Raw genomic sequence first — 22,939 nt, 5'->3', positions numbered from 1 at the left:
ACTTAAGTTCTACTGTAACAGTGCCTGGCCTTTGTATAAGTTAGGGAATGGAGAAAAATGGCCTGAAAATGGGTCTTTAAATTACAATACCATTCTGCAATTGGATCTTTATTGCTGCAGGGTGGGAAAGTGGACTGAGGTTCCCTATATTCAGGCTTTCATGGTCCTTTACCAAAATCCCACCTCTTATAATTCAAAACCTGGGGAACCAGAAAACTCTCCTGACATGTTAGATGATCCCCCTTCTAAGCTCTCCCATCTCTCAGGGGCAAACCTAGCTCCTCCTCCTGACAGTATCCCTACTTCTCCAGAGCCACCTACTTCTCTTGCTCCCTCTGACTGACCCCAAACTGCACCTCCTTATGTCCCACCAGACCCTCCATTACCCCAAGAGAGGCTAGTCCTTCTTGGGTAACTCGCAGTGGAGCTTCCTATCACCCAGGATCAGGGAAACTATGCCCTCTTAGGGAAGTAGCAAATGGAGAAGGGACAATCAGAGTACATGTGCCCTTCTCTTTAACTGACTTAGCCCAATGCAAACAGAAACGGGGCCAATTTTCTGAAGACCCTAGTAAGTTTGTTGAACGGTTTCATGACTTAACTTGGAAGGATGTCCAAGTAATTCTATCTATTTGCTGTACTCCTGAGGAAAAACAGAGAATCTGGACAGCAGCCCAGGGACATGCCAACCAGCTTGCCAGACACCAACCCGAACATTATGCTATGGGTGGAGATGCAGTCCCAAATCAGGAACGCCCTTGCAATTATAATTTGCAGGCAGGAACAGAAGCCAGGAAGCCTATGCTCCAATGTGTATTAGAAGGGATGAGAAAGTGTATCAAAAAGTCAGTTAACTATGAAAAGGTTAAAGGAGTGACCCAAGAAGAAGAAGAAAATCCAGCCCTCTTTCATAGGCAGCTTGTGGAGACTTTTAAGAAGTATACCAACATAGATCCCTCCACTTCTGAAAGTCAGCCCCTGCTGGGACAACACAACATTTTATTAGTCAGTCCACCCCTGATATTAAATGGAAACTCCAAAGATTACAATTAGCCCTACAAACACCCATGCCCCAACTACTAGATGTGGCATTTGGGGTATTTAATAATTGAGACCAAGCTGAGAAGGAAGAGAGAACCCATCATGAGAAAAGACAGGCCAGGGCTCATGCAAAACTGATAGGTGTTGCTGTCAGCCATGCCTTGCAACCTCAGGACAACCCAAGGGGGCCAAGAAAGTCCAACTCTCCATCTGGAGGTAAGACCAACAAGGGGGAATGCTACAAATGTAAGTCAACTGGCCACTGGGCCCAAGATTGCCAGAAAGAGCCCCCCAGGCCATGCCCAACCTGCAAACAAATAGGTCATTGGAAGAGGGACTGCCCTCAGTCCCAAAGAAGAAGGGGGGCTCCCGCTCCCAAGATGGCCATGCTCGACAACTGAGGTGGGCTGGGGATTCTGGTGGCTCCCCCCAATGAGATGTCTTATCTCCATCGAGGAGCCCTGGGTAGTCCTTGACGTGGCAGGTAAGAAGATTGATTTTTTAATTGATATGGGAGCCACTCACTCTGTCTTAATTTTTCACTCTAGACCTCTTTCCTCCAAAAGCTGTACTGTGACTGGTGTTGATGAAAAGCTTAGCACCCATTGCTTTACTGGGCCTCTCACTTGCCAATTTGAGCAGTGGTTGATTTCGCATGCCTTTTTAGTTGTACCTGAGTGTCCCACTCCATTACTGAGGAGAGACCTTCTGAGCTCCCTCAGGGCCATACTCGATTTAGGAGGCCCCGAGCAGCCCCTTATCTTGACTCTGACTAAGACAGACCAACTGGAAGAGCAAGGTCCTATTCCCAGCCATATTCTACAAGCAGTGGACACTTCAGTATGGGAAAAAGGAATCCCTGGAAGGGCCATAAATGCCCAACTGTAAGAATTAGTCATAGACCAGAAGCTGCCTACCCTAACAAGAGACAATACCCTATAAAGTTGGAAGTGAAGAAGAGTTTACAACCCCTTGTAGATAAATTCTTAACGCATGGCCTCTTGGTGCCCTGCCAGTCTCCGTGCAATACTCCTATTAGGCTAGTTGTTAAGCCAAATGGGGAATGTAGGATGGTACAAGACCTTAGAGCAGTAAACGATGCAGTGGTCCCTATACATCCCCTCATGGCCAATCTTTATAACATATTAGCCCAAATCCCTGAGGACACTAAATGGTTTATTGTACTTGACCTCAAGGATGCCTTTTTTTTGCATCCCAGTTCATCCCTCATCACAATATCTATTTGCCTTCTAGTGGACTAACCCCGGCTCAGGCCAAATGCAACAATATACCTGGACAGCATTGCCTCAGGGGTTTTGGGACAGTCCACACTTTTTCACCCAAGCCCTAGGAAAGGAACTAAGGGAAATACACATGAAAGAAGGGGCTATTATACAGTATGTAGACGATATATTAATATGTAGTCCCTCCATGGAGGCCTCAGATCAAAATACCATTGAAGTGCTTAATATCCTTGGGGCCTGGGGTTACAGAGTCTCTCAGATAAAGGCACAAATCTCAAAACAACAAGTTAAATATCTGGGATATATTATAAACCCTGGAAGTAGACAGTTATCTCCAGATAGAAAACAAGCTATATTAGGCCTAAGCACACCAAAGACAAAGAAACATCTCTGTACCTTTTTGGGCATGACAGGATTTTGTAGAATTTGGATTCCAGGATTCAGGCTAATGGCTAAGCCCCTATATGAAGACACTAAAGGCCCAGATACAGAACTATTACTTTGGAACGGGGAATAAGAAAAGGCTTTTTAATGATATCAAGCAGGTCCTCACCAGAGCCCCTGCTCTGGGTCTCCCCAATTTGAAAAGCCATTCATCTTGTATGTGGCTGAAAAGCAGGGGACAGCTTTTGGTGTCCTTATACAGAATCTAGGGGAAGTTCCTCAGCCCATAGGCTACTTTTCCAAGCAACTAGACTCCATGGCCCGAGGTTGGCCTGGCTGCTTCCGGGCAGTAGCTGCCACTGCTTTATTAGTGGAAGAAGCCAACAAGCTCACCTTTGGACAGCCACTGGAAGTCCAGACCCCTCATCAAGTGCAAGGGATTCTAGATACAAAAGGTCACAATTGGCTAACTGGAGGCCATCTTATTAAGTACCAGCCTTTGCTCCTTGACTCCCCAGAGCTAACCCTCAAAACTTGCCACACTTTTAACGCCACTACACTAATGTTCGCCGAAAGCCCAGAGCTAACACATTCTTGCCTCAAAACCCTTGACTGGGTCTATGCCTATAGGTCTGACCTAACAGACCAGGCCACAGAAAACCCTGAGGAAGAATGGTTTACTGATGGCAGTAGTTTCATTAAACATGGAGTTAGGAGGGCAGGGTATGCTGTTGTGAGCATGCATAGTGTCAGAAGCAAAACCTTTGCCACCTAAAGGCTGAACTGATAGCTCTAACCCAAGCCTTAATCCTAGGGGAAGGAAAGATTGTAAATATATACACTGACTCAAAATATGCCTTCCTTGTTTTACATGACCACACAGCTATCTGCAAAGAGAGAGGACTCCTAAATGCAAGAAATTTCCCTATAAAATATAGGGCTGAGATTTTACATCTCATAGAAGTGGTTCAAAAACCAAAACAGATAGCAGTCATTCACTGCCACGGGCACCAAAAGGGAACTTCTCAAATTTCCCAAGGAAACAACAGGGCAGATCGGGAAACAAAGAAAGCAGTCTTGATGCCCATAACTGAAATGGCATTAATCCCATCTCTTACCCCTTCTAACGTTATACCCAGGTACTCAACTTCCAAAGAGAACTGGACATGAGACAGAGGAGGAACTAAGGGAATGGATGGCTTGTGGAACATAGATCAGAAATTGCTCATACCTCTCTCTGACCAATGGAAAATTATTATAGGGCTACAAGATTCTTTCCATCTGGGGAGAGATGCAATGTTTATAATTGTTTTCCGTCTTTTTACAGGGAAAAGGCTCCCAGAGACAATTAAAAGAGTTACTTGAGCATGTGCCCTTTGTGCCACCCGTAATCCAGGAGGCAACTTCAAGCCTCCCCCTCTTGTTAACCCAGTCCAGCGATGTAGGACTTACCCAGGAGAGGACTGGCAAATAGATTTCACTCAGATGCTCTCTTTCCAGGGTTTCAAATACTTACTAGTCTTTATAGATACTTTTACTGGATGGAGAGAGGCCTTCCCTACTAGAACAGAGAAGGCAACTGAAGTGGCTAAGGCTCTCCTAAAGGAAAGTATTCCTAGATTCAGGTTGCCCCGTCACCTTCAGAGTGACAATGGACCTTTGTTTGTAGTAAAGATCACTCAACAGCTTTTTCAGGCTTTAGGGATTAAATACAACCTCCGTTCATCCTGGAGACCACAGTCTTCAGGAAAACTGGAACAGGCTAATCATACTCTAAAGAAAACCTTGGACAAACTCCATCAGGAAAGGTCAGAGTCGTGGTATTGCATGCTGCCAATAGCCCTCTTAAGGGTCAGAGCAGCCCCTAAAACAATCACTAAGTTAAGCCCTTTTGAAATGACATACAGAAGGACATTCCTTACTCTGGACATGCTAACTGACCCAGAAACCCAGGTTCATCTTAAATACATTATAAACCTAGGCCCGGTGCAGAGGCTATACAAGAGCCTGGCAACAGAGTACAGCCCTCTCCAGATGACAGTCCCAGTCACTCTGTTGTAAAACCTGGAGATTGGGAACTTTTAAAGACCTGGAAAAATGAGTTCCCTGGTCATCAGCTACTCACAAAATGGAGGGGTCCTTACCAAGTCCTGCTGAGCACTCCTATAGCAGTTAAACTCCAGGGGGTCACCAGCTGGGTTCATCTGTCCAGAATTAAACCTGTTTCCACTGATATGTTACAAGAACCTGAAGACCTACATTCCAGCCATTCCTGTGAATCCACCCCTTCCTCTGAGTCTCCACAGGATCCGGAGGACCCAGAAAAGCCTGAAAATTCCAGGTGGATGAATGAACCTCTCCAAGACCTGAAGCTTTTATTTGAAAAGGACAAAAAGACTTCTTAGACCCTAGGCTAAGTACCCATAGCCACTATCTTCCTTCTTGCCTTCCGGTACACTTACAGAATAATTGATAGGCTCTGGTAGATTTAGATAACTATTGTCTTCTTTGCTCTCACCTTTGCTTTTGGAATTTACTAAACTTCTCTGCCCATGCTAGGTGATTTAAATATGACTCTGACTGGTGCTACTATGAAGCCTTAGCTTTTCTATGCCTATTTCCCTTATCCACAGGATGGACAGCAGCTCTGGTTCTCATTGCACAAACTCTTGCTTCCTCCACTCTATTGACGGAATGCTGGATTTGTTTACCCTGAGCTAAGTCCACTGTGGACCAGAGCAACCCTCTTGTCCATCTTGTAAGGAATTATAGCCAAGTTCCTGATGGAAAATGGTCTTCTACCAGAGACCCAAGGCTCAGAACGGTAATGTACGGAGTCAGAATTGTTCATTTTCCTACTGAAGAAAATTCTAATGTCTCTTGCCTAACCCTCCCCTTAGCAACAGAAGGAGAATATGAAGTCAAACTGGGAGGACAAAGAACTGGCATTAAAGCACCCCAGCATTTTATAATGCCCCCCCAAGCCAGAATTCCAGTTACTTATTTGTGCTCAAACTCTAACTCGCTACCCAAAGGAAGAACGATCCACACAGGAGAAGCAGATAGTAGGACGGATGTGGATGGAACGGGTTGGTTTTGTAGCTGCAGAAATTTTCCATAACAATAGAATTGGATGGCTAGGTCTTTTTTTTTTTAAAAAAAAATCTTTATTGGAGTATAATTGCTTTACAATTTTGTGTTAATTTCTGCTGTATAACAAAGTGAATCAGCTATATGTACACATATATCCCCATATCCCCTCCCTCTTGAGCCTCCCTCCCACCCTCCCTATCCCAACCCTCTAGGTGGTCACAAAGCACCGAGCTGATCTCCCTGTGCTATGCAGCTGCTTCCCACTAGCTACCCATTTTACATTTGGTAGTTTATATATGTCAATGCTACTCTCACTTCGTCCCAGTTTACCCTTCCCCCACCAGATGGCTAGGTTTTAAAACTTTGGGTGAGTTAGTCTACCGTGCCCTGCCAGGATACATTTTCATATGCCAGGTAGATAAAAAACCATGCACCACTAATTGCTTACAAAATAACTCCATGCCCACACAGTGTATGCTGGGAACCTTGATTACCCCTTTCTTAATCCACTCCTTAAACGAATCCAAGCACTGGGCCACTTCATTAAAACTGTTCACACAATTAACTCGAGATTTACCTGGTGGCATCCCGGATGCAGACGCCTATTTCTTTGGGTATACATTGTTACCATGGTGGGGAGTAGCCGCCCACCAACATGTCCTTCGAAACTTGTCTTATACTCTTACTACCATAGGTAACAGTACTGCTAACTCTCTCACTAATTTACAGAAGTCTCTAGATTCGCTGGCCAAAGTGGTACTTGACAACTGACTGGCCCTGGATTATCTGTTGGCAGAACAAGGAGGGGTACGTGCAGTTGCCAACACTTCTTGTTGCACATACCTTAACACCTCTTCCCAGGTAGAGGCCAACATTGAGAAAATTCGACAACAAGCCACCTGGCTTCAGCAGACAATTAACCACCAATCCTCGGTATTATGGGTAGGAAAATTGAAAACTGGTTCTCCAGCTTGTTTTCCTGGATCCCACAAGATATTAAAACCTTTCTAATGCACTATGATAATCTAAGTGGGAGGGAAGTCCAAAACGGGAGGGGATATCTGTATGCGTATGGCTGATTCATTTTGTTGTGTAGTGAAGGCTAACACAACATTGTAAAGCAACCATACTCCAATAAAAATTAATAAAAAAAGAAAGGGATTTAAAAAATGTAACAGGAAGTGGCTTTAAAAGTAAAATAATATTCTTAAAAAGAAATTAAAAATAGAATTAATATTAGATTCTAATTAAGTTCACTCAAAAGATAAATTAAATTTAATTAATTATTTTTTTGGTATACACAGTTGTTTCCTTTATTGGTTCTAGTAATTATAATTACATGTATTTATTAGAGTTCTTTAATCTTAAAAACTTTAATTTCTAGTGATATCTAAGAATTAAGCAATTGTGAACTGTCATGCCTTCCTATACCAGCATTCTTTTTTTAAATTAATTTTTATTGGAGTATGGTTGCTTTACAATGTTGTGTAAAAATAAAATCATGAACCAAAGAAAAAGAACCTCTCTGATGGGAGGTTTCCATTTTCTTATAACCTTCCTTGTTTCAGCCATACTGATTTATGTTATATTTTGCCTAGTGCTCTGTTGTCTTCCATACTGTTGCAAATTTGCAACCAAGACCTTTCAGTCCAAGAAGGAGACCTGGAACCAACAGGTTCAGAACTTCCATTTTAGAAATAGAGAAATATACTAAAATTTTAAGCCTGAGATTAACAAAGATATGCTGACCTTGTATAACCAACTTCCTACCCTTGCTTGAGTCTCTGATTATAGTAGTCTTTTGCTAGTCTTTAGCCCCTGCTTCTCTAATCTAATTATTTAGTTTGTTTTCTCTAGGGCATCACAGGACAATGGTGATGCAGGGACTCCAACCACTCCCCACAGCCAATCCTGCTGAAATAACAGAAATCACCCTGGGGCCCCTTAATGAGACAGGGCAAGAGTTCTGTGACCCCAGTTAGGTAGGGTCTACAAGACCCTTGCCAGCCTGAGGAAGCTATGGAAGATAGACCTTTGTCCTTCATCTTCCCCATAAATATTTCTTGGGGGCTACTTCTCTCACGGGGTATTTGAGGCAGGAGGTAGATGCCCTCCCTAGGGCTAAGCTATTGGAGATTCAGTACCGGTGGACCGATACTCTAAGATGAGAATAGTAGGACAATTGAGAGAGGAGGCTGGGCCCTGCCCAGATAGAAGATAAGAGACCACATAGTTCTCATTCTCAAAGTCAAGGAGATCTTCCCAACTAGAAAAGTCCTTGGAAGTCAAAAGGGGAGTGACACCCAACTACCCATAGCCCTCTTGGGTGGAATCCATCTTGGTGCACACATTGGGAGGATCCTGAGGTATACCAAATACGGACTCTGAACCAGGCAAATCAAAATGATTGGCCAAAGGAAACCCAGAAGAAATGCCCCATATAAGTGATTTAAACTACCATGAGGGCTTTATTCTCTTTCTGAGTCCGCCTGTGTCTATCCACATGTACTGTCTCTTTTTCCTTCTAATAAATACTTTACTTGTTTCACTACTTTCCATCTTTGTGGGAATTCTTTTCTGCAAAGCTGAAAGGCCAGGGCCACTGGTCTAGTGGCTAGGATTTGGTGCTGTCACTGCCACAACCTGACCTCAATCTCTGACTGGGAACCAAAACCCTGCTTCAAGTCACTGCATGCTGAGGTCACTTGAGATCAGAAGGAATGGGAGAGGAGGGGAGGGAAGGAGTGAGGAGAAGGTAGGAGGCCATGTCTATTTCCCCAGAGAGACAGCCCAGACCCAGTCCTAGTGCACAAGCTGTCCTGTACTCAAACAGGACAGCGAGGGTGGCTGGCTTACCCGAGGATGAGAAGGTGAAGATGCTTGGCAACGTGCCTACAAAAGAGAGGGGGAGGGATTCCCTGGTGGCGCAGTGGTTGAGAGTCCCCCTGCCGATGCAGGGGACACGGGTTCGTGCCCTGGTCCAGGAAGATCCCACATGCCGCGGAGCGGCTAGGCCTGTGAGCCATGGCCTCTGAGCCTGCGTGTCCGGAGCCTGTGCTCGGCAATGGGAGAGGCCACAACAGTGAGAGGCCCACGTACCGCCAAAAAAAAAAAAAAAAAAAAGAGGGGGACTGTGTTGGTAAGAGCCTGATCCATTACATTCCTAGGTACTCTGGGGCCCCCTGGCCTCTCAGTCACCTCCTCCAAAATAAACCCCAAAATCCTGAGCTCAGCATTTAAGTCTTTTCTGATATCTAGTCCCTGCCTAGCTCTCCAGGCTCCTCTGCATGCTCCAGCCCAACTGAACTGACTATTCTTATGAGTGCCCTGCCTTATCTTGCTAGTGGCCCTTTGCTTCTGTTTTTTCCTGTCACCTGGAATGTTCTCCTTCCTTTAGCTACTAAGGATCAATTTCTAGTTATTCTTCCAGGCCAACTCAAATGTTATTTTCTCTTGCTCTCTGTCTGTGGTAGGTAGAATTCTAAGATGCCCCCCAAGATTCCCCAGTATACACACCCTGTAAAATCCTCAGGGTGTGATATGGTGAGTTATCACTCCCATAAATAGGTCATGGTATGTGGTGCAGTTGATGAAATAAGGAGGTTATCCAAGTGGGCATGACCTAATCACACGAGCCCTTTAAATCTGGGTCTGGAGATCAGAGGCAGAGATGTCAGAGGGATTTGAAGTATGAGAAGGATTTAACAGGAGGGAGATTCTCCATGGCTGTCTTTGGAAGATGGACGGGGCCACGTGGCAAGGAATGCAGGAAGCCTCTAGGACCTGAAAGTGGCCCCAGGGGCCTCTAGAAGCTGAGAGTGACTGCTAGCCAACAATCAGAAAAAAACAAAAAACCCAAAGAAAACAAAACCCCCCCCAAAATCCCACAGCGATCTCAGTCTTAATACAAAGAACTGAATTCTGCCAACAACCTGAACGAACGTGGAAGACAATGAGAACTCAGTCTGATAGACACCCTGATTTTAGTCTTATGAAATCCTGAGCAGAGAACCTAACTAACTCTTGCCTAGACTTCTGGCCCATAGAAGAGATAATTAATGGGAGTGTTTTAAGCTACTAAGTTTGTGGTAATTTATTATGCAGCAATGGAAAATTAATACATTGCCCCTCCTCTGGGATCACACAATGCCTGTGAAAATTCTAACTGAATGGAAATGAAAGCTCAGGGATCTTTGTCAGGGGAGCTCTTTGTTCAATTTTTGCTAGCCCTGCAGAACTTCCCTGAGATTCCATGCTGTCTCCAGCTCCTCCCAGAATCTCCTCAGAATTGCTGTCCCAATGTGGATTTTCTGCCAAGTGTAAAAGAAATAAGAGAAATCCTTCACACTCTGAGGGCAAAGATGTCCTCGGCCCACCAAAGGGGAGACTCTCCTTCTGACCAGGAGAGTCTTCACTGGCTTCCCAATCTGACCTGCACATTGCCAAGACTGAGACCTTATGTTCTCCATAGTACCTTAGTCTTTCAAGCTCAGTTATGTTCAAAATTCTTTCTTATAGCATTTATGCATGCATTCATATGATCATTTATTTATTCATTCAGGCACTGTTCAAGCATCAGGGATATGGTGGTGAAAAAGTCAGTCATGATTTCTGACCTGGTGAAGCTCATATTTTGGTTGGGAAGGCAGGCATGAATGAAATTATAATTACCAATGATGACAAATGCTATAAGAAAAAAGAACAGATTGACGGAGGGAGTTGCAGATCCTTGACATAGTCTGGGGCAGTAGGAAGGGGTGAGAAGGACATTTGACCTGAGATTTAAGGCATGAGCTGGAGTTTGAGTGGCAATGGAAGAGATTAGAGTGGTAGGTAGGGAGCAGGGCAAGGCAGGTCAGAGCAATTTTCAAGCAGGGGGAACAGCTTGGAAGAGGTCTCTGAGTGGAGGCAGGGATGGGGGTAAGGCCCATTGGAGGAACAGGAGGCCACTGGGGCTTGAGTTCAGAGGGTGAGTGGGAGAAGGTGAGGTCAGAGAGGTATGGGATAGAGGGCAGATCATGCAGGGCCTTGAAGCTCATAAAGAGGACTTTGGACTTTATTCTAGGTATGATAGGAAACCCTTGAGAGGAGTTAAGTAGGGAAGGAACATGAAGTGATCTATGTTTTGAAACTATCGTTTTGGGCTTCCCTGGTGGCGCAGTGGTTAGGAATCCGCCTGCCAATGCAGGGGTCATGGGTTCGAGCCCTGGTCCGGGAGGATCCCACATGCCACAGAGCAGCTAAGCCTGTGTGCCACAACTACTGAGCCTGTGCTCTAGAGCCTGCAAGCCACAACTACTGAGCCTGCGTGCCACAACTATTGAAGCCCATACACCTAGAACCCGTGCTCCGCAACAAGAGAGGCCACCACAATGAGAAGCCCATGCACCACAACGAGGAGTGGCCCCCGCTCGCTGCAGCTAGGGAGAGCCCGCGTGCAGCAACGAAGACCCAACACAGCCAAAAATAAAATAAAATAAAATAAATTTATATAAAAATAAATGATCCCTTTGGCTGCTGTGGGAGAATGGCCAAGAGAATATCTCAAGAGAGGAAGCAAGAAAACCAGTGAGGAGGCTGGAACAGTTTTGTTGGTGAGGCACAATGGTAGTCTGCCCTAGGATAGTGAGAGTTGGGGTAGTGAGAAGTGGGTGCATTTGACAAACATATTAAAGGTAACAGTGTCAGGAATTGAAGATGGATGTGATATTGGGAGGGAGGGTGGTGAAGGATAGGGGTATGTCAAGGATGTCATGCCCAAATTTCTATCTCTATGACTTATTGCCACCAACACCTGGTTCTAATCCTGTCCTACAAGGTCACCCCAGGAAATGTCACTCCTCTCAGGAAGGCGAATAGTGAAGTGGTGAATCACATTCAGCATGGGACCAGATTATGTAGGTTCAAATCTCTTACTAGCTATGTGATGTGGAACAAGTTATTTCACTTCTCTGTGCTTCAGTTTCCCCATGAGTAAAATGCAGATATTAAGAGTTTTTTGGTGAGGATTAAATGAGGACTACAAGTACAATATGTAGAGCAGTACCTGCACATAGGAAGAGCTAAAAAATGTAAACTGTTATTATTTCACAGTCTTTGGGAAATTTAAAGACAACTGTCATCATCTTCCCCAATTTTTATATCCCTTTCATTAAGCAGGGCTGTTCATAGAGCACAAAAGAACCAATCAGAGCTGACTGGCCTAGTGATGCTCCAATTTATAACCCCACATCCCTTCTCTGCTTGGGAAGCATGAGCAATTCTCTTGTCCAACAAAGCAAATGTCAAAGCCATAGCTTGGCTAGTTCATTTCTGTGCATTCCCCAGTCTTAACATCCCTTCTCTCCCAGGGCCTCTAATTATGTGCCTATGTGCTGAGGCCCAGAGAAGTTAAGTAGTTGGTTCAACGTCTCAAAGTAAGCAAGCAAGCAGTTTGAATCACAAGAATTTGCACAAGCTTTGTATACTTCTAGCTCCTGGTTCCCTCTATTCATACTGCTCCCCCCCCTTGTGGCTTGACCTCTTGCCTATGGCACTCACCATCTTTGTCAGGAGTGAGGAAGGTATAGAAAGCCGGTGGGTTCAAGGACTCCACAAATTTGGACTCCTCCATTGAATCAGACAGCAGCTGTAGCTCCTCAGGGATAAGGAGCAGGATGACCGCCTCAGGGAGGATGCTAGAAGGCAGCAAGACTGGCAGGTTTGGGGGGTTGCCTTCTGGCATAGGCCTGGAGCTGTTGGGTAGGCCCATTGTTGGGACTCCTGACACAGATGGTCCCAGAATTTTCCTGGTGCACTGGGGCTCTGGCAACAGGTCATGCTGATGCCATAGCCTTCCAGGGGGCAGCAGAGAGGGCAGGGTGGGGTGAAAGAGAGTAGGGAGGGGCTCTCCAAGGACAGAAATTGTCATGGAACTGCTGGGACTTGTAGGACTTGAGATAGTGCTTAGAAGTATGCTAAGGCTCTGAGGAGGTGGGGACCTGAGTTTGTCAGGTCTGGAGGGTAATGAGATTTTGGGTTTATTGGGGATTGTTGTCTTAGGTTTGGAAAGTGATAAGCTTAGGGGAGTTTGATGAGGTGGGGCACTAGGTTTAAGAGGTGATGGGATTTTAGGGGTCTTGGGTAAGAGGATCCCAGGTCTAGGGTACGGCAGGTTGTTTGGGGTCTTAGGAGCAGGAACACTTGCTCTGGTGTGTGATGGGTATTTGAAAAACTGATGTGTGGAGACTCCAGCCCTGGGCTGTGACAGACTTTTGGGTGACTGTGATGTAAGTACCCCAGGTTGGGGGTGTGATGGGGCATCTAATTTAGGTTGTGATGGAGAACCAGGTTTGGAATGCAGCAGAGTAACATGTTTCATAGAGCCACCTTTGGGCTGGGCTGGGGTGCTAGGATTCAGAGGTGGGACTTGTGTCTTGGAATTCATGGGTAATAGGGTACCAGAATTCTGATGTAATGGCGTGTTGGGCTTCAGAAGCAATAGGCCACCAGAATTTGAGGGCACAAAGGCAGCAGGTGGTATCCTAAAGTTGGCTGAGCCAAGTTGCCAGAATCCTGTTGTGCTGGAATTTGGGGCTTTGGTGTGCGAGGGTGGATGGGGTACTAGGGCTCTGACCCAGTGGCTCCAACTCCTTGGAACTGGGCAGGAGTAGTTGAGGATAAGTAGAACTTTGGTTTCACAAGCCTTGATTTGGGAGAAACCTTGGGAACCAAGGCTGGCTGGGCTGTGCCTGCCCTTAGGCCATGACTGCTGGTGGATGAGGGCATGATGGTGCCTAGTCCATCTGCGGTGAAAGTCTGTTTCCTGACTTCAGTGGCTTCTTTGGGCTGCACCATGACCAGTGATGTCAGAGGTGTGACAAAATCTTATTCAAAGGACAGGTTGAGGACTTTGGAAGCCAGCAGGTGGTGAGTGCTGGCATCGTGAGCTTGGAAGTGTGCCTCCAGCAGTTCTCCAGAGGTGATGTTGGCCCAGAGGCAGCGTATGAAGTGGGCTACATTGGGGGCTGGCTCCCCTGGGCAACCAAAGACATTCTGGCTGCTGTTGGTGGCCACCTCACTGTGGCAGGCCCCGAGAAGCCGACCCCTGGGGCCACGGGTTGCCAGGTAGATGTCTAGTTCCTGCTCTCTTGGTTGCACTTGGCCTGCCACCAACAGCTCCGAACCACCAAAGTAGTTGGGGAAAAAGGCCCAAGGTGAGGCCCCAATCAAGCCACCTAGGTAGTCCAGATGCACATCTACCAGCAGAGGCATGGAGATCTCTTCACAGAGGCCCTCCAGCTGTAGGGCTGTGTTGGTGTCCTCACATATGGGCCAGGCTGCTCCTTGGTTCTCCAGGGACAAGCGACGCAGCAGTGGGAAGTCAGCATCATCCCCAAAGGCCAAGCTGACCTTGGGACACTCTGTTGTCCAGTGCCTGACGGATGTTGGAGAGGATCACACTGGGAGTTGTCACTCCAGCCATGGGCTCCCCATCTGTCAGGAAGATAATGAGAGGGATCCTCCCCACATTGTGGCCCCTCCCAGGCTCCTGGTTTCTATGGTTCAGCACTGAAGTAGCTGCCAGCAGAGCTGCATTGATGTCAGTCCCTAATTGGAGAGCAGACTGTGAGACCATTTTTTCTAGTAACTTCTACCCGCATTGGACACACTGGGTACCTCACCAACCTCCCAGGCAGAGTCATATCTCCTTATCTTTGCTCACACTGTTTCCGCTGCTCATCCTTCCCAAATCCCCACCCCCACACAGGCTCCCTGAGATCTGACAGTGGGGCCCACATGTCCTTGGTTTTTATCACTCCCTGTCTCAGACTGCTCTGACTGTTTCCTGGGGGGATGTCTCATTCTCTAGTCAGATTGGCAGATCCCCAAGGATAGCATCTCCACCTCCATGCTACAGGGGAAAAAGGGCTGAGTTGTCAGGAGGTGGTGGGTGGGGGAGACTTCAGTAATCGTCTGAGAGAGGATTGATCAGAAGCCAAAATCAGGGCAGCAGCTTGCTCAAATACTTAGAAATAAATATCTAGATTATTGATAAAAAAAACCCAAAAGTTTCAGCAAATTCTTTTGAGTATGTGCTTTAAAGAGGAGGAAATTCAGCCCCAAAGAGGAATGTGTCCTAAAATACATGGAGATTTAGCTATGCTCTTTCCACTAGGCAAAGAAACACAGAAGGACAAAGGGACATATTTGTGTAAAATGTAACAGTGATATTTCAGACATTATGAGAGGTGAAGTGGATGGGTGCATGAAGGGAGGGTTTCAAGAATTTCCCATGTAACCACAGCCTGCCAATTTGGGTGGGTAGGTCTAACACAGCCAGCAGCTTCCACGTGCCCCAGGTAGTCCTTGGCACTGGGGACATTCTGGATGGTGGCCTGGATGGAGCCTCTGGCTTTCCAGACACTAACTGTGTCAGAAAAGGAGATGATGTTGAAGTAGTCGCTGACCGGCAGGTTACCAAGGATCACACTCATGGCCTTTTTAATCTGTGGGATATAGATGATGTGAAGGAGATGGACCAAGACTTGAGGTCTTGTTCAAGACTGAAAGGCTCTTTCTATACAAGGTACTAAGTGTTGTATGTGGTTTTAATGTTCTCTGACTCCAGCACTTTAAGTCTAGGATTCTTAGGCCAAAATGCTCTATAGGCTCTAATGGATCAAATCCTAGAACTGTACTGTCCAATGGTAGCTGCTAGCCACATGTAGTTATTTAAATGTAAATGTAAGTTAGTTACAATTAAAGAAAAAGTTAAAATTCTGTTTCTTCATTTGCAGTAGCCACATTTCAAGGGTTCAATAACCTCATGTTGCCAGCAGCTACTGTACTGGACACTGTTTAGAACATTTCTATCATCAAAAAAGTTCTACTGGACAGTGGTGGTCGAGAAGGTTCAAGTTCTATGCTTTCAGAGAGCTAGGATTCATGAGTTCTATGGTTTCTGAGCCCATGATCAAGGATTCAATGATTCGAGGGCCCTAAAGTTTAAGAGCTTTACGACTCCAGGTATTTATAGCTACCTTTCAATGGCTTTGCATGCTTTGGTTCTCTGTTCTCTCTAATCTGTTCTTCTACCTCAATTTCTGTTTCTTCCAGGCTGGTCTTCTCACCAGCCTCCAGATAACCTAGATTCTATTTCGTCTCCACAACTTTGTCCTTTACTTATTCATACCTTCATAGTTCCTTCAGTTGCTCTTTCTCTGGGCAGCCCTTCCTTGATTGCCTAGTCTGATCCATGCCCTTCACACCCAGATATTCCCTGTCCCACACTATTTGCTGACTATCTTACGTGGAATATTTTCATTCTCCATACAGATCTTGAGTCCTCTGAGAACAGGGCTTAGATTGCTACTTCCTCTTGGCTCCCTTCTCCATGACAATATTTAGTATAGGGCTACGCTCAGGGAATACAATATGTAGGTTCCAGTATTAGGGTACCATTTATAGGATAATTGCTATGCTCCTGGCAGTGCAACTTTAGATGCATCAGCTCATTTCATCTTCACAGCAACACAATGAAGAAGGTACTAATATTATCCTCATTTTACAAGAGATGACATTAAGGCTCAGAGAGTGGAGTGGCTAGCTCAAGGTCACACAGCTAGTCATTGATAGACCAGGGACTCAAATCTGTATTTTGGAGGTGGTAAATCCAGTGATTTTAAGCATAATATACACCTTCAACCTTTTATAGAGGTGTGGATTCTAGAAACCACAGGAAGGACATTTGTGGCTTGCCTTTCTCTACATCTTAAACTGATAGAAGATGCCTTGAATGCTTTTAAGGGAATCAGAATATTTCCTGCCATAAGATGAACTCAGGGGATAAGTCACACATTCTGGGATCAGGAGCTGAGCACCGGGGACTTCCCTGGTGGTCCAGTGGCTAAGACTCCACACTCCCAATGTAGGGGGCCCTGGTTCAATCCCTGGTCAGGGAACTAGATCCCACATGCCACAACTAAGAGTTCTCATGTAGCAACGAAGATCCTGCATGCTGCAACTAAAAAAAGAAAGAAAGAAAAAAAGATCCCACATGCTGCAAATGAAAAGATCCCACATGCCACAAAGAAGATTCCACAAGCTGCAACTAAGACCTGGAGCAGCCAAATAAATAAATAAATATTTAAAAAGAAAAAAGGAGCTGAGCACCATATTCCTGCTTCCATTGAGAGGGCTGACACATAAAGGATGGCTTCCCTGAGAATCTCCTGTTATCCAGGGACAGATTACGTTTTTAAAAGTTTGTTGTTTAATCTCTTATTACTTTGAGATTTTCCAGCTATCTTTCTGTTGCTGATTTGTAGTTTTATTCCATTTAGTCTGAGAACATACTTTGTATGATTTATATTATTTTAAATTTGTTAAGGTGTGTTTTATGGCCCACAATGTAGTCTGTCTTGGCAAATGTTCCACATGAGCTTGGGGCAAATGTGTATTGTGCTGTTGTTGGATGAAGCGTTGTGTAGATGTCAGTTAGATTCAATTAAATGATGGTGTTGTTCAGTTCAACAATGTCCTTATGGATTTTCTGCCTGCTGGATATGTCCATTTCTGATATAGGGAAGTTGAAGTCTCCAACTATAATAGTGGATTTGTCCATTTATCCTTGCAGTTCTATCAACTTTTGCCTCATGTATTTTGACACTCTAATGTTAGGTGCATACACATTAAGGATTATTATGTCTTCTTGGAGAATCGACCCTTTTACCATAATATAATGCACCTTTTAATCCCTGACAATTTACTTGCTCTGAAGTGTACTTGGTCTGAAATTAATATAGCTGTTCCAGCTTTCTTTTGATTAGTGTTAGCATGGTATATGTTCTTTGCATCCCATTACTTTTATCTATCTGTGTCTTTATATTTAAAATGGGCTTCTTGTAGAAAACATAGTTGGTTTTTGTTTTTGTTTTGTTTTGACACTGACAGCTTCCGTCTTTTTTTTTTTAATTTTTAAAATTTTGTTATGGTAAGAACACTTAACATGAGATCTAGTCTTTTAAATTTTGAAGCAATTTTTAAGTCGGCCGTACTGTTTTTTTTTTAACATCTTTATTGGAGTATAATTGCTTTACAATGGTGTGTCAGTTTCTGCTCTATAACAAAGTGAACCAGCTATACATAAACATTATATGGAAGCTTCTGTCTTTTAATTGGTGTATTTAGACAAGTCATCAAGGTGATTACTGATATAAGTAGATTAATATTTGCTATATTTTAAACTGTTTTCTCTTTGTTTCCCTTTTTTTTCTTTGTCTCCTACTCTTTTCCTGCCTTCTCTGGTTTCAGTCGAGTGTTTTATATGACCCCATTGTCTCTCGTCTCTTAGCATATCCATTATGTTAAGAAAATTTCTTAGTGGTTGCCCTGGAGTTTGCAACATGCCTTTACAACTAATTACAGTCCACATTCAAATAACACTATACAGCTTCATGAATAGTTCAAATACCTTGTGACAGAGTAGTCCAATTCCTCTATCTTGTCCTTTATAACATTGCTGTCATTAATTTCACTTATCAGTAAACTATATTCACTGAATACATTGTTGCTATTATTATTTTGAACAAATCGTTATCTGTTAGATCAATTAGTTAAAAAATAAAATATATTATTTTACTTTTATTTATTCCTTCTCTAACAATCTTCCTTTCTTTATGTAGATCCAAGTATCTGAGCTATCCCGTTTTCATTCTCTATGGAGAACTTCTTTTAACATTTAGCGGTGCAAGACAGGTCTACTGGTGACAATTCTCTCAATATTTGTTTGGCTGATATCGTCTTTATTTTTCACTTTGGAAGGACAATTTTGCTGCATACAGAATTCAAAGTGAGTGGTTTTTTCCTTCAACACTTTGAATGTTTCACTACACTCTCCTTTTCCTTGCATGGTTTCTCAAGAGAAATTCAATGTAATTCTTATTCTTGTTCCTCTATAAGTAAGATATTATTTTCTGTGGGCTTTTACAGGATTTTCTCTTTGTCTTTAATTTTCTGCAGGTCGAATAGGATATGCGTACATGCACATTTCTTGGTATTTATCCTGCTTAGTGTTCTCTGAGCTTCCTGGACCTGTGGTTTGATGGATGTAATTTATTTTGGAAAATTTGTATCTGTTATTCCTCCAAATATTTCTTCTGTTACTTTCTTTCTTTTCCTTATGGTATTCCCATTACACATGTTACACTTTTGTACATGTACACAGTTCTTGGATATTTTGTCTTTGTTTTTTTTTAACATCTTCATTGGAGTATAATTGTTTTACAATGATGTGTTAGTTTCTGCTCTACAACAAAGTGAATCAGCTATACATATATCCCCATATCTCCTCCCTCTTGCGTCTCCCTTCCACCCTCCCTATCCCACTCGTCTAGGTGGTCACAAAGCACTGAGCTGATCTCCCTGTGCTATGCGGCTGCTTCCCACTAGCTATATATTTTACATTTGGTAGTATATATAAGTCCATGCCACTCTCTCACTTCATCCCAGCTTACCCTTCCCCCTCCCCGTGTCCTCAAGTCTATTCTCTACATCTGTGTCTTTATTCCTGTCCTGCCCCTAGGTTCTTCAGAACCATTTTTTTTTTTTAGATTCCATATATATATATTTTTCATTCTTTTTTCTCTTTGCTTTTCAGTTTGGGAAGTTTCTATTGTCATGTCTTCAAGTTCATTGATTCTTTCTTTGGCCATGTTCAGTTTCCTAATGAGCCCACCAAAGGCATTTTTCATTCCTGTTACAGTGTTTTATATTTCTAGTATTCTTTTTAATTTTCTTAGGATATCCATCTCTGCTTAAATTTGCCATCTGTTCTTGTATGTTGCCCACTCTTCCCATTAGAACCATTAGCATATTAGTCATACTTATTTTAAATTCCTGGTCTGATAATTTCTAAGCTCTGCTATATCAGTTTGGTTCTGATGCTTGATTCATTTCTTCAGATTGTGTTTTTCCTTTTAGCACTCTTTGTATATTTTTGTTGAAAGCCAGACATGAGGTATGAGGTAAAAGGAAATGAAGTAAATAGACCTTTAGTGTGAGGTTTTATGTTTATCTTGTTAGGAGTTAGGTTGTGTTTGTTGGTTGCTGCAGTTGTGGGTGTCAGAGGCTAAAATTGTTTCTAGAGTCCTTGTTTTTGTTTCCTATGTTGTCTTGGATTTCCCTAGAGACTCTTTCATAAATAGAGTACAGGCTTCCAGTTCTTTCAACTGTAACCTCCTGCTTTTACACAGGAACCCAGCTGATATGGTGGTCATGCATGGGGGGAGGAGAAACATTCTATAGTTCTAGGATTAGGTCTCAGTCTTTTAGGGCACCTAGCCCCTGGAATATGCTCATCACAAGTTCTTTCAGCTTTTATCCTGCCTTAGATGAAATGGGAAGACTAAAAAGGCTTGGAGTTGGGTATATCCCTTCCCATACATTAAAGGCTAGAGGAGACAGTTTTCAATACTTCCCTTCTCCCAGTTTGGTTATATTCTCATAAAACACAAGTCAGTTAGCCTTAGGTCGGATGGGCTCTGTGGTTCAAAATGTCAAGGTAAAAAGGTTACACTGTCCCAAGACACTAGAACTGTATATTTCTAGAACCCTAGAGTACAATGGTTTGAAATGCTGCTTCCAGAACTTCATGGATTCAGGCTCTAAAGTCAAAATCTCTTTGGCCTATGGCTCCAGGATTCTGTTTCAAGGGTGCTATGGTAGGTGGGGTACAAGACTGAAGCCTAGATGGACCCAGGACTCTATGGCTTCTAAGCCCTATAAGGCCAGTGCACTGTATTCTTCTGGCTATATAGTCAAACAAAACAAAACAAAACAAAGCTGTGGCCCCTTGACAGTTCTGAATCTAAAATGACTACAGTTTTAATGTTTTGACTCATGCTTTATGATGCCAGAGTACTCTAGCCCAAAGTCTCTATGACTCTGGGCCTTTATGAGACCTGGAGGTTTGTGGTTGAGGCTCTTGATGGATTCAGGCCCCACAGTCCTATGTTTCAGTGTTCCTATGATTCTGTGGCTCCATGTCTACGTGGCTCCTGATATGTAAGGTACCAAGACTCTAAGGTAGGCCTAGGCCTATAAGGTCCAAAGGTGATGGGATGGCAGGGTGTCTTGTCTCAGGGAACCACTGTACCAGCACTCTCTGCTTTCTGAGCTTTCTAAATCAAGAGCAATGAACGATCCCCAGGGTCCTTGTTACCTGCTTCATTTTGGTACCAAACATGGAGCCGCTCGCGTCAATAACAAACACCACGTTTTTCTTAACAGGTGGAAGGCTTCTGGGTGCAAAGTAATGAACAAAATAGCCATCGCAAATCTGGAGAAAAAGAAGTGGAATCAACAAAAACTGTGAAAGCCAGTCTAAATCAAGTCCCCTCTTATTTTGCTACATAAAACCCTGCTCTTTTCCTTCCTAGGCCTTATCACTGTTGCTATTAAATAGGCATTTGTGGGATTGTTTGCTCAATGTCCATCTCCTCCACCAGAAGTGTATCTCTGCTGGTCAGGCTGCCAGCCCAGGGCCTGCCCCTGAGCTGTGGAGAAAATGAGACTGGCTTGTGGCCCAAGGCTCCAGGGATCAGGATCTCTGTAATATGTGAGTTCCTGTCTGTGAGAGCTGGGCTTGCATAGTCTTGAGGGCCCCTAGGGACGTTTTGCCTGGGCTCCAGGAACTGAGAGTGTTGTTTTAACCTCCCTCTATAGAGTGAGCCTGGGGCCCGGCTCCATTGCTGCCAGGGGCTGGGAGTTTGCAGGGCCTCCCTCTCCTCCTTAAACCTCCTTTCTGCTGTTGCTGGGCAGAGCAGGGAGGGGAGGAGGGAGCAGAGGCTGAGTGAGCTATTTGTTCAGAGGGGATTGGTTAGACCAGGTGCAGATGCCTTGGGCTATCGGGGATATGATTGGCTGCTGACCCCCTTCCCCCACTCCATCTCTCCTTCTGCAGAGCCTGGGGCCTGGGACAGTTGAGGGAAGGGGAGGGGGAAGCTGGAAGGGCCCCCAGGACCAGTGGCAGCTCAGCCTAAGGAAGTATAGGCTTGCTGAGGGTCTGAGCTGCCCAGGAGCCTGAAGCAAGCTCTGTCCTGGGATAACCAGCTTATTCTCCTCTCAGCCCTTCAGGCATTCTCCGGTCACAAAGCTGGACACACTATCTCCTCCCATCTTGGAGGGCGGGAGGGGGGTGGTGGAGAGCAGGAAGGAGATGGGAGGACATCTTGCTCTTCCCCTCCACCCCAGCCTTTGAATTAATTCACAAGCACAAGCGTAGGCTTTGTCTGCACTTTTTCCTGGCACTCTACAGCAGTTCCCCAAGCCCTGGGTCAACCATCCTGCAACTGCCCAAGCCACAGGCAGAGTCCAGCTGCCCTTCTGTGTTCTTCCCATACCTGGGTAGGTGAGAGCTTCTGGGAAAATCACATTCCTACCTCTCCATGGTCCCAGGCTCACCAGTGACCCCACACCTCACATCCTATTATGTAAACCAGAGGCATGACCCAGGTCACCAACCTCTCACACTCCCTTCAACTGTCATGCCACCCCATTCTCAGGAAATGCCTCCCCTCCCTCTTCATGAAAAAATTAAGGGCACCAGGCCATGTCCCTTGGACTGCCCACCCCACCCTTGCGCAGGGTCCACACACCTATATGCCTCCTCCCTCTACTGAAAGACAAAACAATCCTTCCCTGACCCCATGCATGCCCAGCCTCCAGTACCTCCTCCACCAGCCAGACTCCTACTCTCCAACCCAGCCCATGCACCCGACTGGGTCTTCTTTAGAGTTTAAAAATGTTGGTGTCTTTTCCATCCACTAAGACAACCTCCATTCATCCCAATCCCACCCAAACTTCAAATCAGCTCCTTTCTTCCCGGTAGCATGCCAAGGTAATGAACTCGGCAGCTGCAATGGTCTTCTCACCTCCGGTTTACTCCTCTGCCCACTGCAGCCTGGCTCCCACCCCCACCGCTGATCCATCTCTCACCAAAGGTAGCAACGACCAGTTGGTTGGAAAACTCAGTGGGTGTATTTCAGTTCTCACCAGACTGCACCTCCCTGATATATTTCACGATTGACAATCACTTCTGCTCCTCAGAAGAATCTTTTCCCCTGGGATCCAGAGAGGATGAACACTCCTTATTCTCCTACCAGCTCTCAGGTCCATCGGATTCAGTCTCTTTCTTC

At 44.7% G+C, this 22,939-nt stretch overlaps 1 protein-coding gene across 1 annotated transcript in view; it reads right to left on the bottom strand.

Annotated features, from left to right (window-relative positions):
• Positions 1-22,939, bottom strand: part of ITIH6 (inter-alpha-trypsin inhibitor heavy chain family member 6) — a 50,135-nt gene that overhangs the window by 4,932 nt on the left and 22,264 nt on the right. Inside the window, 9 exon segments of the mRNA XM_060137345.1 lie at positions 8,619-8,656; positions 9,982-10,072; positions 12,303-13,289; positions 13,292-13,354; positions 13,357-13,403; positions 13,405-14,156; positions 14,158-14,351; positions 15,079-15,250; positions 20,965-21,081. Of these exon segments, the coding sequence (XP_059993328.1) occupies positions 8,619-8,656; positions 9,982-10,072; positions 12,303-13,289; positions 13,292-13,354; positions 13,357-13,403; positions 13,405-14,156; positions 14,158-14,351; positions 15,079-15,250; positions 20,965-21,081 (2,461 nt within the window).

This window comes from Lagenorhynchus albirostris, chromosome X (genome assembly GCF_949774975.1).
Source record: "Lagenorhynchus albirostris chromosome X, mLagAlb1.1, whole genome shotgun sequence".
Lineage (NCBI taxonomy): Eukaryota > Metazoa > Chordata > Mammalia > Artiodactyla > Delphinidae > Lagenorhynchus > Lagenorhynchus albirostris.
This window is presented reverse-complemented; position numbering and strand designations above follow the sequence as displayed.